This window comes from Notothenia rossii (assembly GCF_949606895.1).
Source record: "Notothenia rossii genome assembly, chromosome: 6".
NCBI classification, from domain to species: Eukaryota; Metazoa; Chordata; class Actinopteri; order Perciformes; family Nototheniidae; genus Notothenia; species Notothenia rossii.
The window spans coordinates 23,826,409-23,846,976 of NC_136909.1; the positions used below are offsets into that span (position 1 = coordinate 23,826,409).

General features: G+C 41.3%; 2 protein-coding genes across 4 annotated transcripts in view; both read right to left on the reverse strand.

The window, feature by feature from the left end:
- The window catches only part of LOC307042737 (sesquipedalian-1-like), a 60,855-nt gene extending 47,026 nt beyond the window's left edge, over positions 1 to 13,829 (reverse strand). Inside the window, exon 1 of the mRNA XM_079686804.1 lies at positions 13,647 to 13,829. The gene's annotated coding sequence lies outside the window, so the exon portion shown is untranslated. The remainder of the gene's footprint in view (positions 1 to 13,646) is intronic.
- Positions 15 to 20,568, reverse strand: part of dmxl1 (Dmx like 1) — a 53,520-nt gene continuing 32,966 nt past the window's right edge. For 2 of the 3 annotated variants that reach the window (XM_079686800.1, XM_079686799.1), the window contains exons 35-51: positions 19,806 to 20,063; positions 19,143 to 19,345; positions 18,630 to 18,778; positions 18,317 to 18,402; positions 18,004 to 18,205; positions 16,191 to 16,308; positions 15,729 to 15,791; positions 13,842 to 13,928; positions 9,660 to 9,778; positions 8,558 to 8,702; positions 7,130 to 7,190; positions 6,603 to 6,730; positions 6,035 to 6,112; positions 5,804 to 5,895; positions 5,599 to 5,651; positions 5,022 to 5,239; positions 15 to 3,099 (exon numbers count right to left, since the gene is read on the reverse strand). In XM_079686800.1, the coding sequence (XP_079542926.1) occupies positions 2,872 to 3,099; positions 5,022 to 5,239; positions 5,599 to 5,651; positions 5,804 to 5,895; positions 6,035 to 6,112; positions 6,603 to 6,730; positions 7,130 to 7,190; positions 8,558 to 8,702; positions 9,660 to 9,778; positions 13,842 to 13,928; positions 15,729 to 15,791; positions 16,191 to 16,308; positions 18,004 to 18,205; positions 18,317 to 18,402; positions 18,630 to 18,778; positions 19,143 to 19,345; positions 19,806 to 20,063 (2,288 nt within the window). In that variant the 3' untranslated portion in view covers positions 15 to 2,871. The remainder of the gene's footprint in view (positions 3,100 to 5,021; positions 5,240 to 5,598; positions 5,652 to 5,803; positions 5,896 to 6,034; positions 6,113 to 6,602; positions 6,731 to 7,129; positions 7,191 to 8,557; positions 8,703 to 9,659; positions 9,779 to 13,841; positions 13,929 to 15,728; positions 15,792 to 16,190; positions 16,309 to 18,003; positions 18,206 to 18,316; positions 18,403 to 18,629; positions 18,779 to 19,142; positions 19,346 to 19,805; positions 20,064 to 20,568) is intronic. The other variant, XM_079686801.1, reaches the window with a different exon arrangement.

The following is a 20,568-nucleotide window of genomic DNA, read 5'->3' on the forward strand; positions in this document are numbered from 1 at the left end:
CAAAAAACATCTGCTTTTAGCACATCATTATTTTTATTACATCTGTATATGTTGTGTCTTTAATACATCAATTTACATGACATTATAAAATTAGAATTATCTGATCAAATTCACATTTACAATAGGGGAAAAAGCAATACAAGTGCGAGTTGAATGTGATTTTTTTATTTAGCTGAGTTTGTTTACTCTGACCCTGATGTGGGAAACTGATCTGTTTATGAGTAATATTAGAAAGAAAAAAAAACACTTGCTTTGATAAAATTGACTTTATTCTCCCGTTCTGTACATTTAGTTTGGCTTTGATAAAAAATATTTAATCTCCATTTGCTGCAGGAGTACACTTCAGTTTCCAACCACTGTGATTTGTGGGGGAACAAAATAAAACACATCCTGGTTGTTCAATCTCACAACGGGAAATAATGAGCAAAAAGAAACTAGTGACCCATCGAGAGGGAAAAAATAACATTACGTCTGCCTTGATAGATGGCTCAGTCGATAATCCTTAATATGTTTAATAAATATACCTGTTTTATACAGAATATTCTTCATAAAGTGGCTCTGGTCATATCTACGACTTATGATTATGCAGTCATCATGAGAGGCCTATAGATCTATGTATATACATAACTAATACATCTGAAAACGAATCCTCCCTGAAATCAAAGGTGTTTCTCTACAGCAGCACAACAAGGGTTTATGGGTAAATAGCTTCATTATATTCCTTCAGACTAAACTACTATCGGACAGTTTGCAGGAAGCTCTTCCTCACACATGTGGAAGAACCTTCATATTGCACACTAACCTAGATTACATTTCCAAAGCATATACTGAAGGCAATCTTCTGATTTAGGATGAAAAGTAAAGCAACTGAATGATAAGAGGTATTCCTATAACCGTGACAAAGCCACTGAAGCAAAGCTGATAATACTCCGAACACTACAAGGCAAACAATATCGTCTTCAAGGCGGTTTGCAATCATGGTCCGTTCGGAAATTAGAGTTAGCAGTGAATGAAAGGGAAGTGCATTGTTATCGGAATAAAGCATTTCCACAACAAAGTAGTATGTTCATTCAAATTGTAATACTACCCCCATTGTAATCGTACCCCAACCCCTTTCCATTGTCTACAGCAAAGTGTCCTGCTACATGTCTTATCATTTTACTGTTACTATGCAGCCAGAAAGGTATTATGGTATTCATGTGTCCCATTCAAACAAGTCCTTGTAAATGAAAGCTACTGTGTGCAACTTAATATCAATAATCATCAATATTGTTTAGAGCAACAAAGTACTGTGCCAGGGTGGTTTAGATAATAAGGACACTTAATAATAATACCAGTTTAATCTAGGCTTGGATAAACGCACTTCGTAGGCCTACTATATATTCAACTTATTATTACCAAAGGCATAGACTGCTTTACTGACGTCCAGCCTCATATAGTCATATTCACTACATCTTATCTAGCTTCATGATTATGTGCAAATAGAGTTATTTGAGAAAATGCGCATTCAGGTAATCCATTCAATTAGGAAACTTTGGATAGCGGCACACACATAAATTAATGTCCCACTTTACCATGAGCTTGATTAAAACAATGTTTAAACAGTTAGGGAAATATCCTTATTTTCTAACCGAACACTAGATATGATACTTTTTTTTCCTGCGGGTTAACTGAAGTTTTAGCAGCTGGTTAGCTTAGCTTACCTAGCGTGGCTCTGGAAACGTTTTTGTACGTCTTAGCCTTTATGCTAAAATGGCTAGCTTGGCTCAAAGACTGTAGCTAGCTTGGCTCAAAGACTGTAGCTAGCTTGGCTCAAAGACTGTAGCTAGCTGTCTGCTGGCAGTAACCGTAGTTACCAGTGGAGAAAGGATGCACTCTTCTCAAACATTTATGCCAGAAAGTGCATTGGCGTAGTAAGTGTCTTAAGATATTTGCGTTTTTTTGCACTTATACGAAAGCATTTTCCTGGTTGAAAAAGGTCAACAGCCAATTGCCTGTAATTAAAACCTGAAGCGATAATAGTGATATGAAATGTTTTTTTGTGATTCCTAAATTGTGGTTTTACCACGACAAACACCTGCTTTCCCAACCAAGCTGACTCTTTGTGTAAAACATTTTTTTAAATGAAGCACCAGAATGCGCCTTGTGACTGGATATAATGTGCTTTGTAGGACGAACACTGGCCTTACTGAATTGTGCTTGTGGTGACGTTTCCCCCCCCCCCAAATATCCTGCCTGCACAACACAGTCTACTATATTTTACCACCTTAACACTTCAGCAATGACTCCAGCTTCCACCCCCATGATGCTTTGCTAATACGTACTAATAGACTGATATGAGAAGGACAGCGCTGCAGCGTTAGACTCTTCACAGTCTCCTGTCACTTCCTGTGACTTCCACAGCTTCACTTCCTGTGCAAAAAAAGGCTCCCCACGTGATGTCCAGTCCTCGCTGAGACAGCAGTTTGCTTTAATAAGTCTGCAGCAGTTTTTTGTCTCTTTCAGTTAATTCCGATAGACTGTGCCCTCGGCATTACCCGGTGCCCACTTTAACTGCAGGTAAAACACTTGAAGAGGCTCCTGTGATTGCTCGGCTTCGGGTCATGTCCTAATCAAAGAGCTTCGATGCGATCGCTTCACTCTTAGGCCCTGGCATCAGACTCACTGGATCTCATTCTTTTCAGTAGTCTTTTGAGTATTCCTCCTTTGTTATTTAATTCTTCATTTACACTGGTTCAAAACACTTATCATTGTTCTGTCACGGCCTGACAAACACTGTTCCAGGTGTAGAGGCGTTTCCACGGCAGCAGTACTGCTAGATTCACATTATAATATTAAATAACTTTCATCAATGTATTTCCCTGTATGTGTCTATATGATGAACTTGACGTCACTGTTGTGGTTGTTGTTATTGGGGACGCTGAAGCGGTTGGGGAGGACCCTCATCTTCATGGTCCCATCAGCGCCGCAGGAGAAGATGTGATTGGCCGGTCCCACCTCGATCTGCATGACACCGGTGCCCAGGTTCCTGAAGAGCGACTGGCGAGCGTGTTCGTTGGGAAAGTTGTAGAGCGGACACTGTGTGGCCAGGCTCCAGATCTGGAAGAGAAGAGAGGAAGAGGAAAGTTAACAAAGAGATTCTTTTTGTGTATAAGTGCTGCATATTGAAGAACCCCTGAGGATAAACACAGAGCTCCACGACAGTAGAGCATTCAACTGCTACTTTGATTGTCCATTTTCCCAAGGTACTTATACATTAGGATGAAGCACCATTTTATTCTTGTAAGGTTGAGTATGATTAGGACTTATGTTCCAGCAACCACTACAATGTCTCTTTCTCTCCCTATTTACATTTCATTTGTAAATCATCTTCCTATTTAGCTAGGTGTTGCCCCACAAGGATCCTCAAACTCAGGAATTAGCTTTGTGTCATGTACACTGCTTTGTTGAATAGCCAAATCAGGTACTGCTCACCCTGTCTGTTTATAAGTAAATGAAAAACTGTTTAATTTGTATTTGGTTACATATGGCATTTTGTTGGAAAGTGGCCATTGTATAAGTGCAATAATTCCTTAATAATTTGATACGTAGCATTCGATAGATACACATATGTGTGTACTTATGTACTGTATATACACTATGCATATACTTCCACACTTCAATGTTTTAAAATAGCCTAGTAAAAATACACTTTAAATAAAAAATGATATATACCATAGACATTTGTGACCTGCTTTCAAATATTTAAATCTTCAGGGAACCACGGATAGCTCTGAGCAACTTGCATTGTTTGAGTGGTATTCCCGGCCTGGGAGCTTTATTATTTGATAAGGTATTTCAAAGACTGAAGGCTGTTATGTTAGTTAATTTTCCACTTTCATGGACTCATCAAACATTTTAAAGACTCATAAATCTGCAGCTCACCCACGCTACATTTCCAATCAGTTGATATACAATTAATGGCCTCAGATGATGGAGTTTCTGGTAGCAATCATCCAGAATAAAAGCCATTTGTATTTCAAGCAGATGTGCACTGCACCATTTCTCATACGTCTGCAGTGTCACCCTTGGAGTGACAGCGGTTTGATCCTCGCCAACACATTTAAGTCAGAAAGATGAAAGAGCTGCTGTCTGTGGGGATCTAATATCTGCAGACCGTCACGTCTCCTGCCTGCTCAGTCGAAGCGCTTTCCTTCGCGCTCTAACTGTGTCACGCCACTTTCACCTTACATTTGAGTCCCCGTCATTCACACTGTCGTCCCAGCAGGTGGTTAATCATAAGAGCGACATTTGTTTGAATGACTTTGATAGGGCTCAGTGTCTCCAGGGATGAATGTGCGACATCTGATTGTTGACTTGAGAGAGGGGGGAGACATTCACCCTCCTGGGACCAGACGCCCTACAGGACTCTTCTGACAGGTACGGGGAAATTTGTGTCGAGGATTTTATTAAAATTGTTTCTATAATCCAAGTTTTTACAAATGACTGCCCCCAGTGAATCACTCATGTAAAACAATGACTTTCTGGGAAAAGTCTAGAATGAAATGACTATTATTTCGGGGAGATTCTAATAAAAAAAAAAATGCTTTTAATATAATATTTTTATTTTATATATTAAAAAAGTAATTTAGGAACCCACCCTGCCTCAATCTGAAGGGACTTGGCTTGGACAGCAAAAGGTCTCTGGTTCGAGTCGCGATTGGACCAAAACATACAGAGACTGGTAGCTGGAGAAGTGCAAGTTCACCTTCTGGGCACTGCCGAGGTACCCTTGAACAAGGCACCCAACCGAAACCCCCCAAACTGCTCCCTGGCACCGGAATACTAGCAGCCCTTATGCTCTTCCACCTTTTCATCAATGCATAGGTCCTGTTTGCATGTGTGTGTATTTCCGGCATATGTGTGTAATTGTATAATTGTATACTACTATTTCCCCTCGGGGATTAATAAAGATCCATCTTATTCTTAATTAACTATACATCTCAAAATCTATCAAATGTATTCAACACAGGTGTTGTTACCTTGATGTTGCCCTCAGCTGACCCGCTGATGAAGCAGTCCTCGGTGGGGTCGACAGCCAGAGCTTTGACGGGGGAGTCGTGAGCCAGGAAGCTCTGGCGCTGGCGGCGGGGGGCGAGCTCCAGGACGCTGATCCAGCCCTTCCTCCCTCCCGTGATGAGCAGCTGCTGCCTGGAGGCCATCAGGAGCACCGTGGCCCCGGACTCATGGCAGCAGAACGCTGAGGAAAAGGATGGGATATTTGTACTTGAGGATAATATTTGGAATAAGGGCTGGGAATTATGTTAATTTTCTCTGCCAATTATTTTGCAGAATAAAAAAACTAATGTCTCAGGAGATGTCTTTTATTTGTTTGTTTTGTTCAACCAACAGTTCCAAACCAATAACTACTACAGTATATAAGCAACTTTCTTATTTAAAAAAGTGAATATTCACATTAGAGTTGGTGGAAACGGGTCGTCTTATATTTTTGTTTGGACAAAAAAACAGAAACGTTTTATTATGAAATGATAAGCAGTATTATTGCAGATGGCTTTAGGTGATTCATCAAATAAGCAGTTCTGCTGAGCTGCATCTCACCATGCACCAGGCTGTTGGCAGGAGTCACCAGAGTGTCCCACAGACACACGTTCCTGTGGAGGCGAAAGAACAACAATATTACTATCCAATCAGGGCAGGCCATTATCACTGCTGGTCACAGTGCAGTGGAGCTGAATTCAAACGATGCAGCAGTTCATTAGAAGTTCATGAAACATAATTCAATTGGAAAGTTCTCCTCTCGTGCCTGTTGTCTGTTGAGAGTCCTGCAGTGGCAATGAGGGAGGAGGAGCCCACGAAGACAAAGTCGTTTGCTGTCTTGTTGTGGCAATGCAGCGTCTGTCAGAGAGGAACAAAGAAGGAAAGAGAAGCAGGAGATTAAACAAAACATTAGAACAACAGGAAGAAAGTGCGAGAACATCTTGAAAGAGAAACATGTCAGTGAAATAAAGATCCATCGGCTCAGTGAGTCTCTTACCAGGTATGGTTTGGGAGCAGTCCCACTGGTGTTGGTCTGCCAGAGACTCAAACCTCCATCAGCATCCACGATACCAAACTAAAAACAACATTCAGAGAGCATAAATCAGACTTTGCTCAAATCAAGTTAGAATCATCTTTTATTTTACATCAGAGAGAAATAACATACTGTCCTGTCCTCCTGCTGTGTTTGCGTGACTTGGCTTGTTCTCAAACTATCTTCCGAACCACTTCAACAGCGACTAACAAACACTGACATAAACTCAAATTTAAATCTGATGGTTCTTCCAATATATTTTTTTCAAGCATATTTCACTCTTTTGGCCAGAGAAGACGGTACTGGCACAGGAGAAGCACCATCTGAGAAAGTTATCAGCTCGAGGCGACTGCCTGAGTTAAGAGCAGTTGAATCACTCGGCTGAATAACAAAATGTGCTCGAGCCAAACCCCCCACTGAGGTTTGAGCCTGAACGACAAAGAGTGAATATGTTGCTGAATCAGACCTCACATCACAAAGCAGTTCAAAGCTAAGAATAGTCTGACTTCTGGGTGCGGTGGTTAAGTGTCACCTTGTTCCCCTGGTGGTTGAATCGTATCCGGGTGACTCTGGAGTTGCCTGGACTCCTGAAGCAGATGATCTGCTGGGAGTGACCCCACTCGAACATCCGGACGCTTCCATCCTGCGCCCCTGTCAGGTCTGAAATACAGAAAAACAAAGTGTGCCGTCAGCTCGTTTATCCGTGCATCTCAACGAGGATGCAAGTCCCAACACGAGGTTTTAGCATTTCTTAGTTTCGCAAAATCTTCCATATGTATAATTGATAGGAAATGGTTTATTCACAAACACAAAGAAAACAGCCATTTCTTCGTCCCAGCCAAACAACGACTGAATCCCCACTCTGCAGAATGAGTGAAAAGTGAGTTAACAAACAGGGCTCACTCAGCCTTACTAAATCCACCAAACTGGGACGAGAAGAAAAAGATAAACTTTGTTGGTGATATAATCATCCCCTGAAAGCCCCTTTAACATAAGAGACATGATTATAGCAAATGTAATATGCATTTACGGTTCTAATCCACTGACAGTCGTACTTACAATACGGCAGTGTGGGATGGGAGGTCATTCTTCTCACATTGTTGATATTTCTCTTGATCATCTGGGTGACGAAAAGTGAAACGGAGGAGAAGAAGATGTTTAGTAAGCCAACTTGAGTAGAAACAAATATAAAACTTTATTATGATACAAGGTAGTTCTTTACAGCAGAGAACTATGTACCAGTCGACACTTAAACAATATGACACGATACTAAAGCTCTCATCACTGCAGCTTCCTCTCTCTGTTAAACTAATGGCTTGTTACTAATGGGTTGCCATTAAGTTTTATGTAAATGTTAAAAGTGCCTTAACATTTACCCAACAAGGTCTAAAAAAGGCTCATCTGTAGATAAAATCTAATTAATGAGCTCAGAAAATGCAAATCCTAATTATGCCAAGGCACATATATAAGGCTGCATAAGTGACAGCATAAATGGATGGTGGCTCTACCATCATATAGCATACTTTGCCTTAATGTAGTGAAGCTCTGTTATTATCTCCCGTCATGTGTTTTGACTGGTGGCCAAGAAAGGCAGACATTAACAGCAATGTCTGCCAGGGATTTTATTTATTATTGTCTGTAAACGTATTCTGCTCCAACCTTGAGCACCAGCCTGACTGGTTGCTGAAGTAATTAGGGCTCTAACTGTCCGCTCTGTTTATCGAGATCAACACAACATGACTCACCGCTGACTCGTTTCCAAAACACTGCTACCACCAAAATAAAACCAATACCCCTACTGACTGCTACTGCCAAATGTATCTGCTCAGTAAAATGGCTTTGAAAGATGTTTCTGTTTTTATAAATACAAGTATAAGAATGACAGAACCTGGTGTCTCCAAGCTGTAGCAGTCAGAGCATCTGTGTTACTTTGTAAATCATGGAAGGAAGTTCATGTTCACATTCAAGACGCTTTTGGTTAACTGAGGCCAGATTAAAATGAATTATTGATTAAAGTTGTTTAAACTGCTTCGAGGATTTTGCTTCAAGTACAAAGAAGGGCAGATCCAGAGCAACAGACCTCATTAATCAAATCCAGGACATGTGTGTATAGTATATTAAACCTGTGGAAATAATACTGATGGGTTTTTTCAAGGTTTAACTCCATACTAGATTTGGATTCATTTCCAAATGACAACAGTAGAGGATCAATTCAATTATCATCGAGGTATCCGGCAAATAGTTATCTAGCTTTGGTTTTGAGCCATTTTATAATTTCATGGTAGTTTTCCTAGACTGGTTTGGTAGTCTTGGACTTGGCTGATGAACAGCACTTTTGTTCTTAAATGGATGACACCCTCTTAACACATCCACCTACATTCAAGCTCCAAGGGTGCAATGCAAGATGCTTTGTGAAAGAGTTGTCAGGTATGTAAATATGCAAATCACTAAAGCATGAAAACACAGATGGGGTAAAGAACAGCTCACCATGGCTGCACCCCGGCCTGTCTGCACCCCACCCAGCCACGGCATGTTGATGGGGGTGCCTGGGCTGCTGTGAGTGTACGGCGTGGTGCCGTGGATGGTGGCAAAGTCATCGCGTGCATGCACCACCAGGAAGTCATCAGAAACACTGCAGGGACAAAATATTGGGTTATATTGTGAAATTAATTTCATTAAGCTAGTGAAATCTTAAAAAGGGACAAACGAGAAGAAGAAAAAAAAAGATGAATATCATTGCTATCTCTGTGTGTCCAGGTTTTAATGTTCTTTAACTGACCTATTTATTCTCCCAAGAGTCGATGGCAAGTGATTAACATCACTGTAAATGCATCAGTGGCAAAAAGGAAAGGCACATTTTCAAGTTGGTCGGATGTGAAATTAGCCATTTAAACACACAGGAAAGTCTTCCAAGAAGAAATGATAACCCTGTATGGAAAATAACAATCAAACCAAAAATGATGCCAGAATGATCTTGTCTATAAGTTAACGTGTGCATTTATTGGGAAATATAACTGGTAGCAAGTATTAGGGAGGCACAATATGAGGACAAATACCCCAAAACTTATCACAGTAACGATATTCCCTGATGAATACCACTCAACCGATGAATCAGATAATAAAGTGTTCTCAGTTCACTCTTTATGCTGCTCTCAATTTATGACATTTTAGCAGTAAACTGCTTTCTGAATTCAGAACAAGATCATTCGTTTAGTAAAGAAATGGAACATTGGACAAGAAAGAGAACACAAAAGGCAGGAATAAAAAAGTATATTGTTATTTTTTAAATTGCTGTTTTTAACACAAAAAAAAGATAATTAGAAGAACGCACGCTGACAGAAAGTGGCCCTGTCCATAGAAAGAAGCAGCTATACACAAATATATCTCTTAACAATGTGGCACATGCAATAATAATAAACACATAATAGAGATGCATATCCACCACCTACACAATTACAGAACCAATCACATTGTCCCCAGCCAGCACTCAATTTAGCTCTCTTGGTATGAGGGTGAAAAGTGAGTGGATGTTACTCTGGGTGAACTCTCACAGCAAACAACAGACAAAACACACAGATTGCACTCCTACCCTTTGGCTTCGGCCTCCTCGTCATCGATCCATGTCAAGATCTGTGTGGCCAAGATGGATGACACATCCAACTCCTGGATGTCATGGGTGGAGGCCATGACTAAACAATTACGATTTGCCTGGGAGACAGAAAGACAGACATGACATGGGAAAAGAGAGAGGGGTGACGGAGATGATAAGGGTGAGGAAAATAGGGCGACTTCATTTGACTTTTTCATCTTCATTCTGCCTGCGGCCAGGAAACCATCAAACTTCCTTTAATGATGACCTGAGGTGAACCTTCCTTTGATCACCAGCACCACTGTTTCCCTTTAAATAAATAGTTACATTCAAGTAAAAGAATCAGTGTGAACCTCTCCCTATATCAAACAAAGAAAACACGGGCAACATCAAAGGATAAGGGGGAGGATGTGGTGGAAGAGTTGTACCACTGGCCAAGGATTTCATATTTGCTTTGAATTGAAAAAGTGTGTTCTGAGACTGTTGGACAAAGTTAATTTGATGAAGTTTGTAAAAATTCAGTTTGAATCCACAATATTTGAAAACATTCAGAAGTTAGCTGAGCATTTTATTACGTTGTTTGTCTCTACTGCAAAGCATTATTGCCATCAACTGCTGTATTGAATGTTTTAGATTTGCCACTCGGGGTCTAACAACATTTACATATTATAACGTTTAAGCAAATTGAAACAACCGGTTTACACATCCAGCAGCCTAAGAGCAACAATAACATTTATTTTGTGTTTCTGGCATGTGTTAAGTTAAATATTCACTCTCCTTGCAGCTCTGTGATTGGTCTCCACAGATACCAGAGGGAAATGTCTGGCTCTTTAGCTGCGAAACACTCCACTAGGCGGTGTCTGTCCAAAACAATGAGCTGAAAGATGCTAAAATTCCCCTTTGAAAAAAAGGAGGAGAAGGGGGTGGGGGTGGCGCCGGGTAGCTCAGTCGTTAATGGGGGACCATATGAAGTCAGTGCTGCCTAACAAGCCGGTTTGAATTCAAATCTAAGTTCTCCAAAATCTAAAATATCTTTAAAAAAAGAAATCGTTGGGGGATGTAGAAATGGGTGATTAGTCTTAGTAGGTTTTTGCCATAACGACAGACCCCTTTTAACTTTTTTGACACTATGGTAATACAACTATATTGATGAAAACAGTTCTGAGATGTTTTCAGAGTAAACCTCAGAAGGTGAGATTATAATGTTTCCTAGTTTCTAATGTGTTTCTGTTGATGAATCAACTCCCACAGAAGGTTACATAACACTTCCAATAGATTCATCTTTTTCACTTCTCTTCATTGCATTCCAACAGTTCCAACAAGTACTGTTGGAATATATTTACAAAAAAGTTGAAACAGAATTGCTTTTCAAATCATTTACAATTATCTCACTGGCTAGTACTGATAAATCATAACAAAATAATAGAATCATAAAAAAAATTCTGGAAGAGGAGGTTTAATAGAAAATACCAGAAGCCTGTATGACTAAGCCGGCTCAACATAACCTGGATATGTTTGAGTTAGCCGGTTGGCCTAATCCAAAACATACGCGCTCTCGCTAAACGGTCCTAGGACGTGGGTTATCAAGTGGATCGCTCAAGCCAGCCGTGCCCTATCTAGTTAGGTGCGCGTTCACATGAAAGGGGTGGTATTTGGAGCATTCGCCCAATCACAAACATGGAGAAGCGTACTGACAGCGCAGCGCGTCATACTTCCTGAATTAAAAGTCAACTATAATATTAGACATATGAAGAAGTTAAACTTTAAACATCCATGACTTAAAGACTTTATCCAGGATAAAAGTCACATAGCTGCACCTGCAAGGTGAATACAGCTGGCAAAAGAAAAAGTGTTTGAATGCATACATTAACAGGTTTATGATATGCCCCGTCTAAGACACGAGTGGATCTGACTTTAATTACATTTGACTCGAGTGTTTCGTCAACTTAATGTGGTGCTTAAAATAATAGTTTCCCCTACCATTGTCTTGGCGGGGCGCTGCGCCCTGCCAACGGAGCCCCGCGCCCTGCCTGAAATTCAAGGTGTTTTATTTCATTTTTAAAAAAAGTATTATTTAAAAAAAAAAATATATATATATATATAGAACCAAATTGCAACTGAAGTAATCTATCTACGGTCACGTTTCACATTGAACATGTGCTCTTTTATTAAATAAACTAAACGCCTATGTTATTTATCCAATGTGCATGTTTCAGTGTCCACTGCCTTGCGTATTCACATTCTCCCTCCGCTCTGTTTCTGAAGGGCGGGGCTCACTACCCTGGAAGTTAATACAGTTGTTAAAGTTGGAACAGCCTGTGGACAGCCGTTCTTCCTTGAATGTCAGTCGCCGACATCTTCTTACAGAGGACAGGCACATCTAGCTGCAGCACGACCCGTATATTTCCGCACGCCGTGTTGTCAAGACATTTTTTTTATTTTTACATTTTCAACATCGTGGATACATCCTTATATGCTCCCGGCAACGCACTGAACGTCAACTTTGCCTCCTTATTACACTCACCCCTACTGTAATGAGAACAATGAGTTTGTGTCTTTGTTGCACACTGGAATACACGCAGATCATACTCTGGCTGCAGCCTTTACCGGTACTTGCTTTTGATCAAAGTCAATACGGAAAACCTGCACTCACACAGGTAGGTGGAGGTGAAGGGAATGAGCACTTTTACAGCCTTTTTGGCGAGGTGGGGGAACTCGGTCTCCACAGACAGACAAAAGTGGGCAAGTGTCACTTTACTCGTCTTTTTCTCGTTCTTTTGTGTCTCACGCTGCGCCTCCCCTGAAGCTCTCTGGCGCCCCCCAGGGGAGGCGCGCCTCACACTTTGAAAACCGCTGATTGACAGAAAACAACAATGAAACGCCAGCAGAAGAATAGTCTAATGAGTTGGGTGAAAAAAAAGACAGGAAATGTGAGTTGGTTTATTCAGTAAATTAGCTCAGGATAATTGGATGTTCTGTCACTTGTTGATGTGAGGCTAATGCAGGATTTGCTAGCTTGATGCTACCGGCATTTAGCGGCAGTGACTCAACAAATTGCCACTTAAAATGTATCGTCAGCAATGTATGACAAGCAGACTGCTTGTTTAATGTTAGACTCACACCAATAGCTCAATATGATCATAACACGATTGCTTTCATATCAGAGATCAGATGAGGTGGAGCTGCCTCCAGCAATAGAGGATGAGGCAGAGAGAAGCAGCAGCAGCAGCACAGGGTTGCAGCAGGTATGTTATATGCTGTAGTCAGGTGATTTAAATGCATCAATGAAAGGAAGAAGTGTAGGCTACATGATAAGAAGGGAATACAGTTTGAATTAAAGTAATAAAGTACAGTTTAACACTGTACTTTATTACTTTTTAATGTACAAATACTTTAGTACTGTACGATATCAATAACAATGATCGACAGCTCCTCTCTCTGCTCCAGAGGATAAGAAAAAAATGTTCGGGGTACCCGAGCAGCACCCTGCCAAGGCAGTAAACCTAGGGGAAACACTGGAACTTCTGCATACAGTATGTGACACTGTGAGTGTTGCACGGCCAGATACGGCTCAGCTGACTCAAATAAGGAAATATGATCTGATATGAATGATAATGGTACACATCGACGTCTGCACTCACAGTGCCACGGACTGTACGTAATGTTACTCTGATCCGGTTACTTTTGTTGTGGCAGATATTTAAGTAAGCTTTCTTAACGCTAATGTTATAATAGTCAGATTGCTCTGAAGATGGGAGGTGATATTCTATTAATTTTCACGTTCACACAGTCAGTTGATTTTTGCCGGTCGTCTTTCCTGCAACAGCAATTTAAACTGTATTTCCTTTATCCTGTAATGTGACTTGATCGCTTTAAACTCCGCACACGGAGCTCTGATTGGTCAGCAGGCTGTGCTTTCACTGACTTGATCTCTTAGCCTGCAACCTAACCTGCTCCGGACCAGTTTAGCCGCTCAGCAGAAGTTACCATGGAGATCTAGCCTGTTAAAAAGAGAACCAGCGTCGTAGGACCGGAAACCCAGAGTTTTCCCTGAAGTTAGCCGGCTAAGCGAAAATCCTGCTTCGTCGTACAGGCCTCAGGTAGCCAGATAAATAAACAATGAATGGACGATGATATGATTATATTGTAGAGTTCACTGGCATCTGTGTGTGAGGGTTGTACCTTGTTGATGGCGAAGGCGGTGATGATGTCAGATTCCTTGTGGATGATGCGTGACTTCCCTCCGGGGGAGCCCATATCTGACTCAGCCTGCACAAAGGAACACAAACAGACAAATCATCACCATGGAGATTCAATTATTATGGTTGATACGTTGGTAAACATTTCCAGGGGACAAATAACAGCCATTACTTCAGATAAGGCACATTTCCTTTCAAGTTAAAGAACCAATTATCTGACAAGCTCCATGAGAGGGGATGATGAATGAAGTCTCAAATCATTTGCTGTAGCTGAAGACAACAGGGCTGATGTTATCACAGGCCTATTCTTTGTTTTCTACACTGTGTTATGTGTGCCCTTTTTGTTTGTTTATCTTGCCTCTACAGGTTAAGAGATGACTTGTGAGGTGCATCAGGCCACCCTGTTAACCACAGCAGCCAACATAACTGGGTTAGTGCCATTAGATTGCATGAGCACAACAGCCCTGGAGCGATTAGCATTAGCACACACTGTGCACTGGAGGTCCTTCGGGATGTATGCAGTGGCAAAGTAGGCTTTTCTGTAGCTATGCATATTGTATAGAGACGTAACATGTTGATGTTATTTAAAATACGACGGGCATCCTTTGAGCATGTGATTGAATTAAAGTCTTTACTGCATTTATTCAAGGGGAAAATACCATGTCTTCTTCTGTCAGATGGAATAAAGTAAAACTTGACTTGCAAAAATCTAAATATGGTAGTTTGCCATTTTGGCCGAGAACATAATCCCTGTGGGGAGCAGATTCACTGCGACAGTGTTGGCCCATTAATCAGAAGCTATTCAGCTTCTGTGCTTGTCCTCTGAGAGACTGGGTTAATTAACACCGAGCCAAATGGAGTAGCTACAATGTGGCAGCGTGTACAGCGAGAGCCAGAAGATTAGAAACCTCTCTGAAGCATCAACGCACAGAGCAATTTGAGATGTATGGTTCACATTCAAATGAATATTTAGGCAGCTAGATGTTAGATTAATATCATACACCGACAGGAACATTCAGTGTTCATTGCCCAGAAAATAGACACTGTAATTCTGTCAAGAGGACAATATATGTTTCTTAGATTTGATGTGACAGTTCACATTTACTCTTCCCAAGTAGGAGGCAAACAGAGGGAACATGATGTGCAGTTCTCATATCCAACAATGGTACACGTTGTACCGCCCACACTACAGTAAGGGGATGTGAATTATGTTTCATACAGTATTCAACATCTGCACAAATTAAAAGTACAAAGTATTGCATACTGTATTACGTACTGTTTTGAGTTACCAGAGATCAGACGGGCATGGTCAAATATATAGATATGTCATGCAAACTTTAAGCTTCCACAATTGTCTTTGATCAAAAACCTTTAGAGTGATGCTCTGGGTCGTCACATGCTGAAAAGCTTGGGGGTAATATGTGTGACTAATCACAAAGTTGATCATTTTGCTATTGTCACATGAAGTGAATTAATTTGAAGGTACTTCCTGCAGTCTGCATGTCACAATCATGCAATCCTAAACGAAGGCTTAACATAAACGTTTAATTGACATGCTACCAAAACAATCAAATGGCATGTTGTAATTTATGATTATAATCCCCAGGACTCTACCACAAAGATTGGTTCTAAGGCTGGGTTTTCTCCAAATATCAGTTTGAATACTATATAATTAATTTAGTGTATAAGTTAGCACTTCTTAAAACAATATTTTATCTATGTGTAACAATGAATAGATCTAAACAAATCATTCGGTGCAAATCTTGGTCCTTGACAGTTCTCAGTAATTGGTGCCAAAGACACAAAACTGAGATTTGGAGCCCATCCCACTCTTATATACAAAGTCACACTGAATCTGAAGCAGCAGTACCTGATGGTTTCCTGTCTCCTCCATCCCTGAACATTTCATATTGTCAGGCTGGTCCTCACCCGACTTTAATGATTGGGGAATCAGCACAGGGGAGTCACACACACACAAAACACACACACAACATAGAACAACAACCAGTGATGAACCATGCAGTCAAACACAAACAGAATATGAATTATTTTGTGGTTAATCAAAGAGGGTGTTATTATTGTAATAAAGCATCAACATGCAACTGGAGGCGGTAATAATACATGAGGGTGGCATGCAGAACAAAAAGAATGAATGCACCAATAGGGATGTAAAAGCCGTCACGGTGCAGTTTGCCTTGGGCCAAATACAGACGCTTGTGAATTTTAGCATAACAAAATACTCAATGTGTTATTCAGGATAATTAGGATGTGCTAGCTTTGAAACACGGAGGCACTTCATGCAGAGGGTCAGCATGATGTAAACACTTGGTACCTCATTGGGGTCCCGTTTTTTGGTGAAGATGTTTCTGATGAAAGTCTCCTGCACTTCCTCCTGCTTCACCAGATACTGCCACAGGCGCTTCACTGGCAGCGCTGAATGGTGGCTGGTCCTGAAAATAATACAACACCTCCTGCATATTAACACTAATACTCATTTAATCAGTTGTATCGGATCACAAAAGCACAACAACACGTGATACAAGATATCATGTCAGATTTGTGCCATCGGTGCTGATATGAAATCTCACATTCAAATGCACAGAACAATGCTCCGAGAACACTAAATCCCTTCAGAGAGTGCTGTGCGGGCCATGTGGAAATCGATAGGGGTCAGATGAAGGATAAAGCTTAGATTCCATGGATATCTTGAGAGACAATTTCTAGATACATTTAACGGCTATGGATGTGTCTTACAGATATATCTGGGGCTGAATGCTAAACTGCAACCAATTGAATAGCATCACTTATTCATGGTGTTTAAAAGGGTCTATCTGTATGCTCCAAGCGATATCATAAAAGATAAGTCATCTGCTTTGTCAACACAAAAACACACGGCTCCTACACACGGCGGCGTGCGTTGCCGCTTGGCGGTGGGCGTGTCTTGAGCTTGGGGAGTTTACGCGAGCAACAACCAATCACATGAATCTCTCCTGTCAATTGCATAAAAGGTTTTACATGTCACACTTTATATGATGAACATTGATGTCTATGGTGCTATTTTACGCAACATTCCATGCTGGCTAAATACTGTCTATGCCTGCTAGCTGTCCATTCAAACAAAGTACACTGGATATAAACTCCCCAAACAGGCGAAAACCTACCAGTTTCACCCACTGTCTCTGCCACCTCCCTCCATGCCTGGTTCCTCTGGTTTGTATCCCGGTAGGTGAACAGGGACTGATCATAAAGCACCGGGTGATTCCCTACCGCTATGATTATTTTCTCCTCCATTTTTTGGCATATGAGGAGATGAACTGGGGTCTGGCTCTCCCAGCATACACGCAGTTTGATTGGCTAGCGCTTGTACTGGCAGATTTGCATAAACGGGATTTGATTGGCTGACGCCTCCATCGAGGCGGCAAAAGTAGAACATTGCTCTACTTTTGCAACGAGCAACGCGAGAGAAGCTACGCTTTGCTCCCACAATGCAGTTCGGCGAATCGTGACGTCACCCCATTCAAAGTGAATGGGCAGAAGCGTTGAAGCTGCAACGCATGCCGCCCAGTGTAGGGGCCGTAAGGCTAAATACTTTAAAATTCAATCCAAGTTTAATACCTTTTTTAAATCTTCTCATAAAATAAACAAATATTTTTCAAGCTACGCCGAGGAGGTTATGTTTCCTGCTCGAGTTCTTGTGCACATCGGTATATCAGTAGGATTGCAGAAGAACTACTTGCCTAATTTTCTAGAAACCTGATGGAAGACGTTGCATGGCGGACTAAAAAACAAAAAGAAATTGGATGAGTGATTGGAATCATGGGGCGAATCATGAATTATCCTTCACTTCCATTAACACTGGGAGATAGGGCTTTTAGGCTGCATTCATTTGGTGTCTGAATAATTGGACAAATGAGTTCCCTCATATTCATGTTAACGTCTCCTCAAATCAGAAAAAATAACTAAGAAACAGACATCAATGGGACGTTAAAACGCTCCAAGCAATTACATACAACACATATTCTTTATAGCCTTACAACTTATTAAAGCCCCTGAAAATAAGGACACAAGTTGGAAACACATCCTCCAAACTCGGGACCACCTAAGAAGCATGTTGAAGCACTATTGGCTACCGCTCAAGTTTGTACCTGAATGGGGTGTTGGAAGGCTCGAACAGGGCCTTGTGTCTGAGCAGGGCGGGACCAGGCGCCGTGGTTTCATCCTGGGGGGTGGTGGAGATGTACTTTGAAGGGGGGCCCCCGAAGATCTCCAGCCTTTTCTGCAGCACCTGCTCCCAGCGCTGCAGCGTCTTCAGCACAGCGTGACACAGAGGAGAGCACACAGGCAGGTCTGCGTCAAGTGGAAGCAAGAAGGCATTAAGATGAGCTCAGACAGGCGGGAGGCACTTAACCACATCCTGGGACTTTGTACAGAAAAGTGTGTGTGCATGCTTATGTTTACCTAATAGATCATATCCGGCCATTGGGTAAAAGGTTTTGAGGTTGACCAACACCAGCTGAACCATTGCCAGACGCATCAAACACCAACTGAGAGGGGAAAGGAAACATTACAAACAAGATTAAAATCTTGGACATGAATACTCTGACAGGGTTCAAAGCCCCTTGAAAACTGGAGGCGTAAGAGTGTGTTCTGGCAGTGCCACTGAATAGAAAATCAAACACAAAAACAGCTGCGGGATTACAGAGGGCAGGTTGAATAGAGGTGAAGATGAGTCACTCTTTGCAGTAATATGCGCTCAGTGCCGTGTCGTTACCTGTATGAGTTGTGGTTTGAATGCTCTCTGTGCGGAGAGCTGGGGTCAAACACATCTTCATATTGATCATCATCTTCCTCTTCATCTTGACTGTCCTGGCTCTCCTCCGAGTCGTATTCAATTTGGTTCTCTGATTGTGGCAGTGAAGGCTAATAGACAGAAGAACATAAAACTAAAATTAAGATAGAGGCAAATGGTTTTGGCTAAATAAATGATCCAAAGAAAAGAAGAAATATGCTTCCTATCTTGCTGTTGCTTACCTGGTTTACTGCTTACCTGGTTTACTAGTGGTCAGTTGTACAACATGTTAAAGGTCGATATGGTAGATACAAATGATAAACGCCCAGTCTGTATAAATATTAATTATAACCAAAATACTGTCAAAATATAATGATGTTGTTAGACATTAACCATGTATTTGATTTATTTCGTAATAAAATATAATACACTCAGTGGATATGACACGGCCATGTTTTACTAGCTTTGGGGTTTTTTCTCGATCTTCTTGGTTACCATGGTGATGAAGTAATCCCAAATGCTGAGCTCTGGAGGGATAAACCGTTCTTTAAAGATGGAGGTAGCTTCCTGTTCCACTACAGGGCTGTGCTTGGGACTGGATGGGCCCTCACGCTCTATCCCCAACTCGTCCTTGGATCCGCTGCGTGAGGACAGGAGTCTGAACCGTCTGGACTTCCTGTCTGAGCCGCTTGGTGAGGCTGGGGTGTCGAGAGAAAGGTTGTTTTTTTAATTTGCTGCATCTATGATTTCGGCTGCAATTCCACCTCTACCAACTTGTGCATTTACAAATGATATACAATACAAATAACAAGCCTACTTTCTTTCATGGCTTATGATAATGACATTAGCTTTAGATGTTGAAATGTAATCGTAAATATGTACAAGAAAAGTAGTTTGTTGTAGACATTTGGTCAAATAGCCAGAAGGTATAGTAGGTTAGGTTTCCTGCCAACCATAAGAGTAGCACAGAGAGTGTGAGGGAAAAAGCTCCCACACCAATAGGTTAATGGATTTCACTTTGACCTACAGACAAGAACCCGATTAATTGAGCAGAACTGATTGGATTTAGCTGCTGGGTCACCTCCAGAAAAACCCTCACAGAGAGAAAGTTACTAAGGAAGACTGTGAGAAGGAAAACTAGATCAGATCCTTTCCAACCTGGTGGCGGTGTTCTTGTGGGGCTGGTGGGTTTCTCTATGACAGGGGTCCGAGCGCCTCCTCCGAACACTGACACCCAAAGCTGGCTGTTGAGAGGGTGGGCCACGATGCGGAACAGCTCGTTGCTTGAGTGAGTGGCCATGCCGTGAACAAATAGACTGAGGAAGACAGCAGTCACGATCTCACAGAGCAGCACAGCTAAGCCTGGCTGGCTCTCCTCGCCTGCCGAGCTCAACAGGCGAATCAGGGAGGCGATACCTGGAGAGAAGCAAGGGAGGCGGAGCAGTGGGGAAGGAGAAGGAACAGCTTTTAATAAATATTTTCAATGGGTAAACAAAAAATACTGCATTATTTAAAAATAGCTGACCAAAGATATTGAGCCAACTCAATTAAATATACAATGCACAAAGATGCAAAAAATGTAAACAAAACCCAATTTGCCTGTAAAATGAGGGAAAGCAGAATGTAAAGCCAAATATGTCCACTTATTGATCAATTCCTTAAAAGGATTATTCAAAAGAGAAGGCTGTTGATTTAGTTTCAGTTGCCAGACAAAAACCAGCAAACAAAGGGACACAGTTGTTTTTTATATGTATATAAATATGTTAAAATGTGCAATATCCCAAACATTTTCATTAATACTTTAGCAAAAAAAGCTGATAATACTAATGTTTTCCTTTTGCAAACCAATGCCATAAAAAGGTAAAAGACAACAATGAATTGATCTTTCTAACAGGCGTGAGCCACATCGCTGCACTGGGTG